The sequence below is a fragment of the Melospiza georgiana genome, chromosome 2 (assembly GCF_028018845.1).
Source record: "Melospiza georgiana isolate bMelGeo1 chromosome 2, bMelGeo1.pri, whole genome shotgun sequence".
NCBI lineage: Eukaryota > Metazoa > Chordata > Aves > Passeriformes > Passerellidae > Melospiza > Melospiza georgiana.
Window position 1 is genome coordinate 85,927,228 of NC_080431.1, and position 15,245 is coordinate 85,942,472.

General features: G+C 45.8%; 1 protein-coding gene across 1 annotated transcript; it reads right to left on the minus strand.

The window, feature by feature from the left end:
- Positions 1–1,208: 1,208 nt before the first annotated feature.
- On the minus strand, positions 1,209–14,815 carry ILDR1 (immunoglobulin like domain containing receptor 1). The gene is made up of 8 exons (XM_058018569.1): positions 14,761–14,815; positions 11,721–11,891; positions 9,606–9,755; positions 8,862–8,981; positions 8,573–8,719; positions 4,183–4,314; positions 2,395–3,200; positions 1,209–1,250 (listed from the first exon to the last, which is right to left on the minus strand). The coding sequence occupies exons 1-8, from the start codon at positions 14,813–14,815 to the stop codon at positions 1,209–1,211; spliced, it is 1,623 nt and encodes a 540-aa protein (XP_057874552.1).
- Positions 14,816–15,245: the final 430 nt, after the last annotated feature.

The window sequence follows — 15,245 nt, forward strand, 5'->3', positions numbered from 1 at the left end:
AGCTCCTTGCCAAACTGGAGTTTCTTAAATCCAAGAAGTGCCTCTGGCAAGACAGTTTCTCCTGGAAGCAGCCAGCATCCACACAGCTTCTGTTTCTCAGCACATTTTAAATTAAAACAATGGATTAATCTCATCAAGGAGAAATGACAAGATCTCCTTCACAAGTGGTCTCAAAGCATAAAGAAATTCTCTATTCTAGTGTCAGGGTGAGAACTGAGGAAACCCTACAGTGCAGCTCCAGATCAGATGCACCACCCATGCAGGGTTGGTGTGTCAGGGTAAAGACCAAGGGCAGTAGTAAAAATCGTGATATAAGACTTCTTCAGAGTCCTTTATCCCACCCCATGTATATGATACATGGCACGGAGAGGAAAGGGAGAATATAAAATGTATGGAAAAGAGTACATGGCTGAGGCAAGATATATTCACCAAAACCATGCTTCCTTGAGGTAAAGGAAATTGTGGTCCATGGTGTAAAGGACTGTAGTCATACTTTGCTCAGTCCCTGTAGGGAAGAACAAATCTTTGTAAAGTTAGCCCTTTAAGTTTACAAATAAATTCAAGTCTGGAGGAAAAGATAGAACAAGTATCTTTTAAGGCACAAGGTCTAGGCTCAAAGTAGAACAGGTTCTCTCAGTCAGTAAAGAGCAGATATCTGACAATTTGCAGACATGCCAGTGAGACCTTATGACACCATGATCCTCCTGTTTGGGAGAGAGGCTTAGTGGGGACAAAAGGAAGCCACTGTCCCAGCTATGCTGAGCAGCCAGGCAGAAGCAACAAACATGACACATTCTGAAGCACAACAAAGGGCCTTAGAAAGATGCTGTGCTTTCCCACAAAGCTCCCAGGGGACTGGATCAGATGACCTCCAGAGGCCTCTTCCAATCTAAATTATTCTATTGTCTTGTGACTTTACAACTCCATGAACATTGGAACCTGCACCAGCATTTTACAGATTGGGCTCATAGCAGTGCCACTGCACTTAATCAGGAGAACTGGTATCTCTCTTTAAAGACTGGAATACACTGTTTACTTTAAAAACCTGCTGTTTCTACTAGAATGTTTTCAACAAACCCAACCATTGGGTTCGTTGGCCCAGCCTTTTATTGCTGTTTATTTGCTCAATCAAAAGCAGCCATGCCAACCTAAATAGTAGAAAAACTAGGAGGAGTCCAATGGGAATCTTAGTTCTTCCCGTAATGACATTAAATGACAATGCTTCTTCCACTGTGGGAACTTCCTCTGTCCTGCAAGAAAAAATAAAAGATTCAGGAACAAGGAATGATGAAAGAAAATTCTATGTCTTCCTACCTGCTCTGAGCACCATAACAGAAACCATTTATACATATACACCTTCCAGCTGGAACTAGAATTGCTCTTCCCTCCACAACACAGAAAGGAAAATGGTAATGTGCAACATACAGCCCCTCAAAATACTTCCACTTGGTAAAATTCTGCATATGTGTGATAAGGGACACTTAACATTTTTTGATTTAAAAGAATCTTCATTTTTTTCAGGAGGAATACACTGTCTAATTTGGAGATTAGCAATTGGATATGAAGCTTTTCAGACTTAGGTTGCTACCTGAAGTATAATCCCACTGCAAACTGACAAGAAGAGCTGTGAACAGTAGCTGTTGACTGCCCACAAAAGGTATGTCCAATTCTCAGGAGTCCAAACAAAGGAGTCATCCTCTCCACCTCACCTACAGAATGACACATTTTTCATCCATGCCACCCATGACCTTAAAGCTTATTTCATGTAGCTTTATGGATGTTTTCCCATATGTGCCATATTAAAAATATCATGCACATTTTAAAAGAAATCAGAAGTAAACCAGCACCAGAGATGGTTACAGAGGGATGGATGCTGCTGCCTAGTCTGGAAGTGCTTTCTCCCCAGTCAGTACCAAAACAGCTATTTTAACACCAATATATACACAGGTTCCCAAAACCCTCTGGATGGGGACAGGAATATAACATGTCACCCTGTAGGGGACTTAATTTATTTCAGAATCACAGAATCGTAGCATGGCTTAGGTTGGAAGGGACCTTAAAGATCACCTAGTTCCAATTCCCCCACCCTGGGCAAGGACTCCTTCCACTAGGCCAGGTTGCTCAGGGCCCCATTCAGCTTGGCATGGAATACTTCCAGGGATTTGACTTTTTACTTTGCCCCTAAACGCACTACATGCAGGCAGTGCCTGTCAAAAGGCAGCCAGGGCAGCCTGGGTACTCAGCAGCCTCTTCAGAACCACGCTGTGCAGAGCTCCTTGCTCCTTCACCTCTGTTTGAAAGACAACAGACTACAGAAAGTAGAAAACATTCCCTCTCACTCCCTAAACTCCACCTTCTCCCTCAGATGGGAAAGCACGAAGGCAGCTGACTCACTGAGCGGGTCCCTGCGCTGCCTTTGTGCTTCTTGTCCTGAGCTGGGATGATTTCTAGGGAGCGGTAACTTGGCGGTTTCTCTTCTGGCCACTCCCGGGACCTGCGGTTCCTCCGCCTGCGGTTTGACACCGGCACCCGGACGTGCTCTTCTGAGGAGCTCCACGAGCCCCTGCGAGACGAGGGCGGGGAGTAGCTGTGCCGCCTCTGGCCAGAGTAATTGCTCCTCCCAGCATGGTGCTCGTACTCTCGCCTTGCCCCGGGCTCCTGCCTCCCACCACGATGGTGGCCGGAGCGCTCCTTGGTCTCCTCTGGATAGAAACTGCTGCTGCCCTTGCCCCTCTCGGCCTGGCGTGGGGGTGACACATCCCATCTGGAGTGCTGGGGCCTGCCACTGTAGCCCCCTGCCCTCTGCCTCTGAGGATGATCCTCTCGCTGCCTGTCCCAGGGCTCCTGACTGTAGCTGGAATGAGAATCCCCACTGGAAGGCAAGGGCCACCTCCGGTTTTCCCTTCTGTCCTCTGCAGCAGAGTCCCAGAGCCTGGGGGTGCGGGCAGCTCTTTGTGGCCGTGAGGAGCTGCTGCTCCCATGGATGGAGGAGATGTGGTCGGCAAGAGGAGGGGGCACGATGTCGGAGCCCAGCGAGGACAGCAGGCTGGGCTGCACAGCCTGCCGCTGGTGGGAGGGCGGCCGCAGCTGGGACATGTTCAGGTTCTGGATTTCAGACTCCAGATAGTCCAAAACACCGTTGTTATGGGAAAGCTGGGCTTGTGGCTGCACCACTGGAAGACTGTTCTGCAGAGATACATCTAAGGACAAAAAGACAGGAGAACACAGCAAGTCAACAGGAAAAACTGAAGAGAAGGCCCTTCTGCACTCATGATCCTGGCTGAATTGCGTCTTCTCCTGCTCCACCTCACTGCCAGAACTGCACAAGTCTCAGGCACCACAACCAGCACATCCAGACCACATGAGGTATGGTGCAAAGAGTAGTAACTAATAAACTGCAGCATGACCTTACATGTTTTAGGCAGTACAGAGGTAAGAAGTCCAGCAAACCTGGAAATATAGTCTGTGTGTTTAGAGGAACATTTTTTTCCTCCAGGCTACAGAAACCATATTTTATTTACAAATAATCAAAGAAAGACCATAGTGTTTCCTTTTGCATTTCATTGAACTGGGAGAAATATTGCAAAAATAAGAAAATGTTTATGTGTATGCACACATACATACACATACGTACAGATATAAGCAACAAATGGAGAAGAAAATTCTTCCTGGTTCATTAAAGAGTCCTTCATTTTTTGCTGCATGCAGGCTAGATCTGTTGCACAGAAGGCAGTTTGCCCTTAATCATTTGAAGACTAGACATTTGATAAGAACTCAAACAAATTGCACCTCACTTGTCCTGTCAGTTTTGGCTATAAGGAGTTGACCGTGACCAGCACAGCAGAACAAAGAGACAGTACCCTCCTCTGCCACACAAAGCAAGATAAGCTGGGTATATTTACCCTGCAGTCACTGGGGTGTAGCACAGATACACCTTAGTTAGTGTTAAACTGATCCACCCAGCACTGAGCCCAGCAAGACACTTAAGATGACAGGCTGGTTTTATGTACCCAGACAAGTTTATGGTGGGCTGCAGATGTGGCAGAGCTGTCATTCTAGGACATGCAGTCGTGCTAGGTACATCTCTCTCTCTTTTCTTGTAGAGGCTAAAGCCTCAACTGCCCAAAGAAGTTACTTGTTTCTCACCCTGATTTCTCTCTGAAATGATGCCCACGGTCTCACCTTGTTGCAGCAGGGGGTTCAGCTGGTAAGAGGAAAGTTTTGAGTTCCTGTCACCAGCTCCATAGAACATGTTGTGTGATAACCAAGGTGCAAGTGCCTGAGCCCGCTTCATGAACTGGTGCCGTTCCAGCACTGTAAAAGAAAAAGAAAGCTTACAGCACCCCTCCACAGGGCACAGCTTGCAGATCACACACCACTTTGCTTTAAAGGCTGTAGCCTTTGGATACAGCAAGTTCACAAAATTAAAATCTTTCTCTGCCCCATGATGAAGGTAAAACAGAGCACAGGGGAATTCCAATACAAAGTTGTACATCTTCAAAAAAGTACCTAAAATAGAAGAAAAGCTTTACTGCCCAACATTTTGATTCCAGTCGTAGCAACTGGGAAACAAATAACACTATGATTAAGTATGCAGCACACAATAAGTTAAAACTTCTACTTGCCTTGTCATTACAGAGTAGAGCGGCAGAAAGGTGGGAAACAATGTTTCTTAAATCAAGACATGCAACAGTTTTCTTTCTCTGTAATTCTTTCAGCTCATCACTGGTCCTTTCCCCGTTTGGCTTTGATTTCCCAGTAAATGAGACCTTTCCTTGCCACCATTATGTGGGTTCTGTCCAGATCATATTTTCCACTCTACACTTCATCATTTTCTCTCTGTTTCACAAAGAGGGCACTCAGAGGTGCACTGTCCAGCTTTCCCTTTCTAGTCTTTTGACCACTCTTCTTGTCACTCCATAATTTACCTCAGAATGACTGCTAAAATTAAATCCTCTAAGACAGTATGGTCTAAATTTCCTGCTCTGAACAGCAATGTCCAGGGTGCCAAAAGAGCAAACAGTGGAAATTTCTCTCTTTCACAGAGTTTCCACCACTGCTAACTCCAGACATCTATTTGTGGGGCTAGATTCCAATTTCACTTCCCTTTTTTCATCATTTCTATCTCACCTCCTCAACACAGACAAGTGACTAATAAACTGCTCACTTGCCTTCATTGCTGCTTCTCTTGGGGGAATACCTAAAAACATCTTACAGAAACTTACTTCTTTTACCACAATCAATCAAAACTTAAGTTTACAAGCAAGTAAATTCTGCAAGTCCCTGATCTTACAAAGCCTGGTTTGTCTCTTATTACTGGCTTTTCAGCAACAGTGCCTTAAAAAATTTCTCTTTTATGGTATGCCTGGAGTTTCAGAAGTGACAGACTTTTTACTGCAGCCTCTTGTCTGGTCAGGCATGAACAAAACATTACAGGTCAAGAAACAGATAGGAACATAATTGCCTTTGAGACTTTTACCCCTCTGATCAATCTGGCTGAAGCTGGCTGATGAAATTAAAAGCTATTGGAGGGAAAGAGACTAGAGATAGACAGACAAGTTGACTGCGTAAGATTTACTTCTTTAAGAAACCAGGCTACAGCTAAGCTCCAATTAATTCTGTCCCCTGGGTTCACTGCAGTAGGCAGCATTTAGACTGCACAATCTTTGGGACTGAGCCCTCCACTTTAGGTAGCACTCCAGTTATTAAACATATCCTCCTTCAGCTGTTTAACTGGATTTATCCAGAGCACCACTTGCAGCAAAAGGACTGATCATGCCCTTCAACACATCCTTCCTTTTCTCCACAGTTTTTCCAGCTCCACTTAATTCTCCACTGCAAACTCCCTCACTCTCCCCAGTCTGGCTTCAACCAGAGGGAAGTACAAAGCTGGAAGGTTCAGGAGTTTTAATCCTAATAATCTGGTATCCTCAAAGTTGTGTGGTCTGAGGTAGGAGCTTCCAAGAACTTTATGTCAAAGTTGATTCTTTTTTTTTTTTTTGTTCCAAGGGATATCCTTCCAGTTTACATTTCAAATTTAGAGGATGAGAGAAAGAATACAAAGAAGTGGGATAAACAGGAGGGGAAGGCCTTATGTCTCCCTCTCCTATTCTTCTAATACCCTAGAGCCTGCTGAGTGTGTGTCCTGGGGTTTTGACCTTGGTCTTTGCCTGAGGAGTAAGAGACCCAGCACCTGTGGGCACACCTGCTTAGCATTCCCCCTCTTAAGGTAGGAAGGCTGCCACTAGGACCAAAGTCATCCTCTCCCTGTCATTTCCTGATTTCTCCCTACAGCTGAACAAATCCAGAATTAGCCCTGGTCTTCCTTCACTACCATCAGCCCTTTTCCTTCCCCAGATACTTTGCCTTCCAATTTGAATCCAATATATACTCTGATTTCCCATTTTCAAAACAGAAGTCACAGATCTTTTTGAAGTGAACGTATTTATCTGAGGAAGGTCAGATTCACCCTAATTCCAAAACTCCTACCCTGCTTTGCCAGAAAGTTGTGTTGTTCCCTCCATTTACTCTGTTGGAAAAATCTGTTCTCCACCTTTGACAGACTTTAACAGCTGCTGGGCCAACTATAAAAATAAAATATTTTGCAACTTAGTGATACCCAGGTGCAAGTATATCCTATTTTCCCCTGATTCATTACTGGAAGAAGTCCACAGCAGAAAAGGAACAAATAGGAACAGAAGGAGGTCTGTAGGTATATTTACTCTGATGGGCTTTTCTCAGAGCTTTCCACAGGGAATGTAATTGGCTTGCTCCTGGGCATTTCTAATAGTTCTGTACATCAATCCTGAATTACTCAAACAATGCACTCCTTTTATCGCTCACTTCAAACCCATGCTCGTTAATGGTGTGATTCACAGCACCCAGGATTGTCCTGCGCCTGCCTCACTGGCACCTGTGACTGTTCAGCAGATCCACGCTGTCCTCTAGTGGCCAACGGCGGGGAAGGAAGCACCCATACTCACCCTGTGATCCTACACAGGTGAGAATTTCTGCCTTCTCTTCAGCTGCGTGGAATGTCATTCCTCAGCACTCTTTTTAAGATTCCCCTGAATCTATCTTCTTGTGGTTTTTTAAGGCCTCCAGTTCATTTCTTGGAGTGCAAAAAAGTAAGTAAGAGGCAGGAAGAAGGAAAGAGAAGCAGTTTAGCAGTATTAGCAGAGAGGAGCAGGCACATGGATCCTTTGCCAAGTGGATTCAGAGGGCAGGCAGCTTGGATGGAAATCACAGATAGAATCCAGCATCCAGTCAAGGAGGCTGGACCTCTCTGTACCTTCTCTCATGAACACGGAGAGGTTTAGAAACCCTGCAAGAATTCCTCCTCCTTAGCAGGAGGAAATAACAGTAGTAGTCTGGAGTGAGCTATAATCTGCAGCACAGAAAAACAGAAAAGAGCTCCTTCAAACTCTGAATCTCTTTTTTGCTGAGAACTAGGAATTCTGGAGGTGTGAGTCTCTCATCTCCATCACCTCTCTCCCCCTTCACAGAAATTGATTTTTCTGCCAGATTTCCATAGCCTTCTCAACACTACACATTTTACATGACAACCTGTAAGGCCTCCAATGTTTAGTTTCAGTTTTAGCAACAGAAGGGATGTTCTGCTCACTCTTTGCAAGGGCTAAGCAAATTAAGCTTAAATCTAAAACTCTCACAGTTTACTAACACCCAAGCTAAAATAGCTGTTTTGAGGGTAAAGGTAAATATGAATCAGAGATCCTTGTTCATAAATCCTCTCCTTGTAGCATCTGGGAAAGAACCTGGGGATTTCAATGATAAATAAACATTTGTTGCATTTTGTTACTGTCAGACTGTATAAGCTTCAGGGTGACTAGTCTACTAGTTGCTAACCAAGTTTCAGTTACAGGAATGCAGAGATTATATGAAATTAACAGCCAAAATTCAATCTGTATTCTTACTAAAAGAACAGAGTCTGGCTTCAGAAACTTTATTACTGATAAAAGCAGAGACAAGAAAATTTCTTTTGACTCTCAAAACTTCAGAATGCACTTGCAAGGCTGACCAGCAAGAGAAACCATCTTTCTCCACCTTCTTCTCACTTCCTTCTCCAAGGAAAACCAAACCAAACCTTTTTCTAGTAGAAGGAACAGCTCTGAAGAAACATACAGATAAAAAATTTTCCAATTTTTATGTAATTTTTCTCAGAGCAACATACTTGAAAGAAAGACTAGATTGGAGACTAGTACCAAGGTATTTTCTTGCCTTTCTCACATGCACAGGCATATGAACCATAAGACAGGAAAGAAAGTCCTGAACTACTCAGGCAAGGGAACTGATTGTGCTCTGGATGGTGACAAGGTGCGAGTGGGGAGAAACTTCTGATAGTTGGACACAGAGGAGCAAGATAGATTCCATTTATCTGAGATCCCCTCCTTGAATTTCAGATTAGCCGGTCTTGGAGGTCACACTGGCCAAAGAAATGTCTCAGTTTATATGGATGCTAAACAAAAGAAAGGAAGTGGAGCTCAGCAAGCTCTCAGCCAAGCTTTTGTCTTGACAGAAGCTATAAATGGATGCACATTTGCTTGAACCTCACCTTTCTGATTACAGCAGCACCGTGTTGGACAGCAGCCACACTGGATGTGGCAGCAGCAATACTGGGGGCAGCACTGGCACCAGCAGATACCGATCAGCAGAAGGAGGAGGAGACCACCGAGAACGATGAGGAGTACCGTGAGCCAGTCTGGGGGAAAAAAGAGAGAAAAAGGATTGATCCTGGTGCATCTGGCCATGGTAGCTTACTGAGCACCTCTCCACTGCTGGAGATGTCTTGGGGTAGAGGAGAACAGGAGGAGATATCTTGGTAACAAAGCACAGGCACTTACGGAGAACAATCAGCTTAACTTCTTTGTCCGCATCACCTGAGGTATCTCCTTGTGCTTCCACGCTGCAGTAGTACATGCCATGGTCCCACCACATGACCTCACTGATGACAAGGTCTGCTCCTGTGGGAGAGGGACCAAGAGGTCAGTGGGCTCTTTGTGACTGACAGACACTACTTTCAGGCTCCTCCTAAAAAGAGCCCTCTGCCTGCTGGAGACAGAGAGTACTGCATCCCCCCTCTTCCCAAGCATAGCCATTCACCTTCAAACTATCTCATTTCAGTCCACTGAGAACTCCTACAAACAGCATTTACTGCCAGTCCACGTTTTCTGTGTTGCTGGAAGCCAACCCTACTGGTCTTGGAACACAGATCACTGTCCCTCTTAGGTCAGCAATCCCAATGGCTCTTCTGGTGGAGCAATATCTAGTGCTCCATGGACAGCAGGGAGCATATAACACACCTGGACAATTATGCAGTACTTGGAAGATGTTTTCTAGCCTCTGAGCTCCTCAGCTGTTGTGCTCTTCAGCAAAATGCTCTGGCATCCTCAGCTCAGCCTTAGGTTGTAGTGCCTCCAAACACCCTCAGGCCAGCTGGGGACAGGGCCCTTCCCTGCTCTTATTCAATTTCCATGTGCAGTATATAAGCTACAGATTACACTAGCCATGTATATGCTTCTCTTCACCTAGCAGACCCAGATACTGGGTAATTCCTGAGTTCACTGCCTGCCTGGGAGGTCACTCACGGTTCTGAATGGTGATCTTTCGCTGCTGGTAGTCGGTGCCCAGCACAGGGTCCTTCTGCCCGTATTTCTGGATGACAATGCGCACCTTCCGCTGGCTGTCATTGCAGTCGTCTGAGGGGTCCTGGCCAAGGGCTAAACCAGCCTGGTATGCTACAAACACACATCATCAGAGATGGCAAAAGTTATTTCAAAAGGGCAATTTATATCCTCTTGTGAGCAGTAGAGAAATTCTTGAGTACATTGTGTGCAATTGCTTTAGTTTAGCAAAACAAACCATGACTTCAAACCAGAAAGTTGCTTTGGAGTACTCAAAAACAAACAGAGGTAGAGCCACAGGAATGGCAGAGATTTTGAGAATGCAGGAGCTGCAGAGGAGATGCCTCCTGTACTCACAACTGGAAGAACAACAGTAGAAAGAAGCTAATGGTGGTAGCCTGGAAGGCAGCTCCCAGTATGAAGCTGAAAAGAAAAAGTCATAAAACACCCAGGAGTACTAGAACTAAAACAAAAGGGTGTTTATCTACCAAGCAAAATCTCCACACATACATGAACTGCTCTGTGGATTGTCTCCCTTTCCCTCCTGTATCCCATTACATGTTGTGGAGCTCATGAAGACAGAAAACAATCCATCACCTGATTCCAGCTAAGGATTAAATGTAAAGATGCACAAGAGAATTAATGGAGAGCTAGAGGCAATTTCTATACAATACTGTTCTGACAGACTCACATCATAAACCAACATTGAATTTCCAAGTATTTAGGATCTGAGATTTGGGGAAATGGCTGATTCAGTTCAGCATTTTCTGTAAAGAGCTCACAGTGAAGAGAGATGAGGGTAAAGCTTGTCAAAGGCTATTTCACTGCTATACCTAAAATGGAGTATGAAGTCCCTTTTGGGGACTATTAGCTTGAGCCTGGGCCTAAAGCACTCACATTCTTCTGGGATCAGCTGAGCCAGGGACCCACCGGCTTGTGAACTAGGCTCTAGAGCACTTGGAAACGTGCCTACCCAACCCATCCAGACTGCATAAAGGAGAGTTTGGGCACAGTACCCACTGTGAGCTCAGCTCTAAGTGTACGGTTATGCTATGGCTGGCTAGCTGAACATTCTGCAGGGTTTACAAACAATAGAACAGAGCAGAATAGTTCAGTTGGCAGGGATGTACAAAGGTTATCTAGTCCAACTGTCTGATCACTTTAGGATTGACTAAAATGTTAAGTAGTATACTACTGATGCAGTATTGAGCCATTCCCACACATCTGTCACTGGATACTAGGGAGAGGAGAGCAGCACCTCCCTGTTCACTTCCTCTCCTCAAGGAGCTGTAGAGAGCAATGAGGTCACCCCTCAGTCTCCTTTTTCCTGAACTAGACAAGCCCAAAGTTCTTAGCTGCTCCTCACCAGATGAGTCTTTTATCAGCTGCTCCTCACTAGCTGATATTTTATCAGCTTTGTTCGCCTCCTCTGGATGCATTCAAGTACCTTATTATCCTTAAATCCTGGGACCCAGAATCACGTACAATACTCCAGCTGAGGCCACACCAACACTAAACATAGAGGGATCATCACCATTTTGGACCAAGTAGTTATCCTGGGATACAGTTTGTATACCATATTAAACCCCCCTGAATTAAGCTGCCTGCACCAGAACATCTGCACATGAAGTGCTCCCACCACTACTAAATGCTATTGCTTAGAAGTCTTCATGCCCTTCAAAATGCACATGTTTCTTCTATTTCCTAAAATCAGTAACATCTGGTCACAGGTATGCAGCTCCAACCACAGGACCCCCATGGAATCCTAAAGCCCACCTGTTGCAGGCCCTTGTGGTTGACTTGTGTCAACCACAGCTGAACTGTCCTGTATTCTGACTTGATGACAAGGAGGACAAAAGAGCTGCTTTGGTTGGGATTTCTGTCATCTCATAAGGCCTTGACATTTCAAAGGAAATCACAGATATGACCTGCATTTCCTTGGAATGCAGGGAAATGTCACAACCTGGTTTTTGCATAGGAAGGGGTCACTGTGAAAAACCTGTACTACCCCAGCAAGTCTACCTTCCACTTTCTTCCCACTTGAAGGGGGATTCCTTGCAAGATGAGCCTAACACTTACAGGCTGAGTAGTAGTCAAAGATGGGGTCCTTGCAGAAGGATTTGAAGCGCCAGGTCACCACCACATCCTGCAGCTGTGCCGAGGTGGTGTAGTCACACTTGAGGATGACAGTGGCAAATAAGGTGGTGTAACGCTCGACATCCTGCACTGTCACCAGGAGTGAGAGGCACCCTGCAAACAAGAACACAGGAGGCTGTCAGCTCCCAGACTCCTCAGGCCTCCCATCACAGTATCTGCACCAGAGCAATGAGCCAAGTACATCTCCTTTGGCCCCATGCAGGACCTGCACCTACCAACCTCCCAGTGCCTCTGGTGAAGTCATCCAGGGTTGCAAACCCTGGTTACAACAGGAGCCCCATCTTCCCCTGACAGAAGAAAGCTTCATTGGCCCTCTTTACACACTGAATTATTTTCTCCAAAGCACGAGTAGCCATTGTGCAGCACATCACTCTGTGTTCTCCTTCTACATAGGGAAAACTGTCCCAGAAGCACATGGGATGGGACCTCCTTTTAATCCTAATCAGAAAAGTTCTGCAGTGCCTTATGTTTGTATAAACACCAAATGAATTTTATCAAGGTCTTGCTCAGACACTCATCAAATGTTATCTAGTGGTGACCAGGATTAAGACAATACAACTTTCAGGCTGTAGCACTGCAGTTAATTGTTTATTGCCACTTCAGAACAGTACACATCAATTACTCCCTTTTACCCTTTTAAATAAAGCTATCATTATGTATTCATTACAACAACCTCCACAGTGCTTTCCATCCAAGCAGCTGAACATACTCAGTGAGGATTTGCAAAGTTTCTCATAAGTTATGCTGCAGTTCAGCTATACTCCAGAAACATCTCTATCTTATTTAAACTTTGATAGTACAGTAAGTTGTGCTTGTCATTAACAATAGCAAAGTTATCACCAGTTGCCTTTGATAAAGGAATACAAACAGTGCAGGGCAAGTGTGGGATGCCCTGTTTGGAATATATGCCAGAGAACCAGGCAGGCACTGCAGTGCTGTACTAGTTGCTTCTTAATTGTGGAAAACGACAACAAGAAAAGGCAGGAAGGAAAGTGAGATGCTTGAAGGTACCAACTGTACAGGTCTCCATGAACCAACACTTGATTTTTATCATATATTCAAAGATTTTCCCTCTAGTCCATGTTTTCAGGATGAGAGTAAGAGAACAAGTTGCTACTGCTGCATAGTAACATCTGGAACACAACTGCAAACACCACTCTTTGTCAAGCATCTTTCAGTGTCCTTTTAGGCTGCCACCTCCACTCTTCATTCCAGGCAAATATGAGCTCACACAGTTTCCACACTGTGGAAAAGATGCTGCAGAGGTGCATGCTGCCTCAGCAAGTCATTCTGCAGTAGGGTATTGTCAATGCAGCACTTGCTCAGTTTCTAGTTTGAAATGGGACTCCTTGTCAGCCAACTGAAAGCACAAGCAGAGCAAACTCATTTGCCTTAAGAATACCACACAAACACGGGCAAAGCCAGGGACACCCCTGAATCCAAGGCTTTTCTGAAAAATAAGATACACACACATGCACTTAAACACAGAGCAGCAGATGTACAAACCTTTGATAAACAAAATGTTTACAATGCTGTAGCACTGCAAGGTCCAGACTGCTGACAGGTAGTTACAGTTGCTCTTATTCAAAAGCTCTGTAGTTCTACTCATCTTGTTTCAGCTTTCACAGTGAAATAGCTGACTCTGGGGTCTTAATGAAAAAAATCACAAGAAACCAATTCAAACTCTCAAGATCGGCAAAACCGTGATTTGAGTGTCAATTAAATGAAACCCGTATGAATTCTGACTTGTCAAGGCTCATGGGAACAGAGCTTTCCATGGATTTTCTACAACAGCATCTCTCCAGTAAGAATAAAACACTCAAAATCACTGTGCTTTTTACTAACAAGACCCACATCTCTTTATGGAAGGGATGCTTTCTCATTACCTCTGTTCTGCAAAACAGCCAGAGTTGAAGGGTAAGTTCCTTATTTTCTAAAGAGACTGAAAATCTACTGTTCCTCTCCAGATGTTGCTGCGTGTTCAATGTTTCTCATTAACCTCCTCCAAGAAAACGAAAAAGTTGTTGAAATTAAGGCTGGGTCCTAAATGTGGACTGCATTACTCCGCTGCAGGACAGTATCTTTCTTATCCTAGTTGGAAAGAATAAATATGGACACCACCAATCTAGTAAGTTTTGGCTACATCTATGGCTTTGCAATGGAGACACGAAGCTCTGGAGCCAGTATAGCCAAGTTTTGGCTAGAGCATCTCCCAGGAACATAGCTGTCAAGCAAGACAATAAACAAGCATACCCTCCATACTTTTTTGTTTCCTTCAGTGGCTCTCCGTGAAAAAATTAACTTTAAAGCCATATCATCAGCCAAGACCCAGGCACCCAAGAAGCCAAATGGCTGCTTTATTTCCAAGGGGAGGTTAGAAGCTGTCAGACAACCCGCAAAGCTTGGCAGAGTGAACACTGCTGGCTGAAGGCTGCCAGTGGGCAGCGAGGGGAGCTCCTGCAGGTGCCCAGCAGGTGCAGCAGCACTGCAGCTACCCCAGAAATCCCCAACAGGTTGAGGCTCCTGAGCCAGCAGCAGAAGCTCGGCTGGGCGTTTGCGAGAGGCCAAAGGGGATCCCCCCATGTCCGAGCCCAGCGCCCAGGCCCCAGCCGAGCTGGCCGCACGCGACCGATACTGGAGGCTGCCAGGAAGCAGGAGGCCACTTCCTCCTAGGAGAGGTCAGCCGCACCTTTGGGGAGCGAAACTGGCTCCGCGCGGCTTCCCGCCGAGCTCGGGAGAGCCCCGCGGGCGGGAAAAGGCACCGCGGGGGAACAGCGTCAGGCCGGACCGGGCTGCCCTTTCCCCTCACCGCGGGGCGGGCGCTCCCCCGACCCCGCGCCACCTTAACCCCGGGCGAAACCCGAGGGCGCCTCCCGAGTCCCGGCCCCTGCGCCGCGGGGGTGACCCGGGGCAGGGCGGGCCGCGGTTCCGGAGGGGGCCGTGAGCCCCGGGCCGCACTCACCGGCCGGCAGCCAGGCCAGCAGCAGCGCCCACCGGCAGCGCCCGCGCGGGGCCATGGCGCGCTCTCGTCCTCCTCCTCCTCCTCCTCCTCCGCCCGGGGACGTCGCACCCACTGTCCCTCCCCTTCCGTGGCACCTGTCCCTGGGCTGGGCGCTGCCGCCGGCTGCAGTCCACTCCCTCTGTACCTGCACCCTCCGCCGGAACGCCAGACAAAATACCAGCCGGCAGTTTCAAGAACTGCTTTTAATATACATATACATATACATATACATATACATATACATATACATATACATATACATATACATATACATATACATATACATATACATATACATATACATATACATATACATATGTATTCCAAAACATGCATTTATTGCATCAAAATTGAAGTATATATATATATATACACTTTATATATATATATATATAAAGTATAGAACGGGAAGAACGTCTGGGGAATTCACGGAATCACAGAATCGG

What these genes read in the sequence shown, in the direction of transcription:
- ILDR1 (XM_058018569.1), bottom strand. Translation starts at nt 14,815, where the DNA reads ATGGCCCCGCGCGGGCGCTGCCGGTGGGCGCTGCTGCTGGCCTGGCTG. An exon ending in GCTGGCCTGGCTGCCGGCCG is followed by an intron (nt 11,892 to 14,760) that starts GTGAGTGCGGCC and finishes TCTTGTTTGCAG; the next exon opens with GGTGCCTCTCACTCCTGGTG. An exon ending in GTGCTGCTGTAATCAGAAAG is followed by an intron (nt 4,315 to 8,572) that starts GTGAGGTTCAAG and finishes TTTCTTTTACAG; the next exon opens with TGCTGGAACGGCACCAGTTC.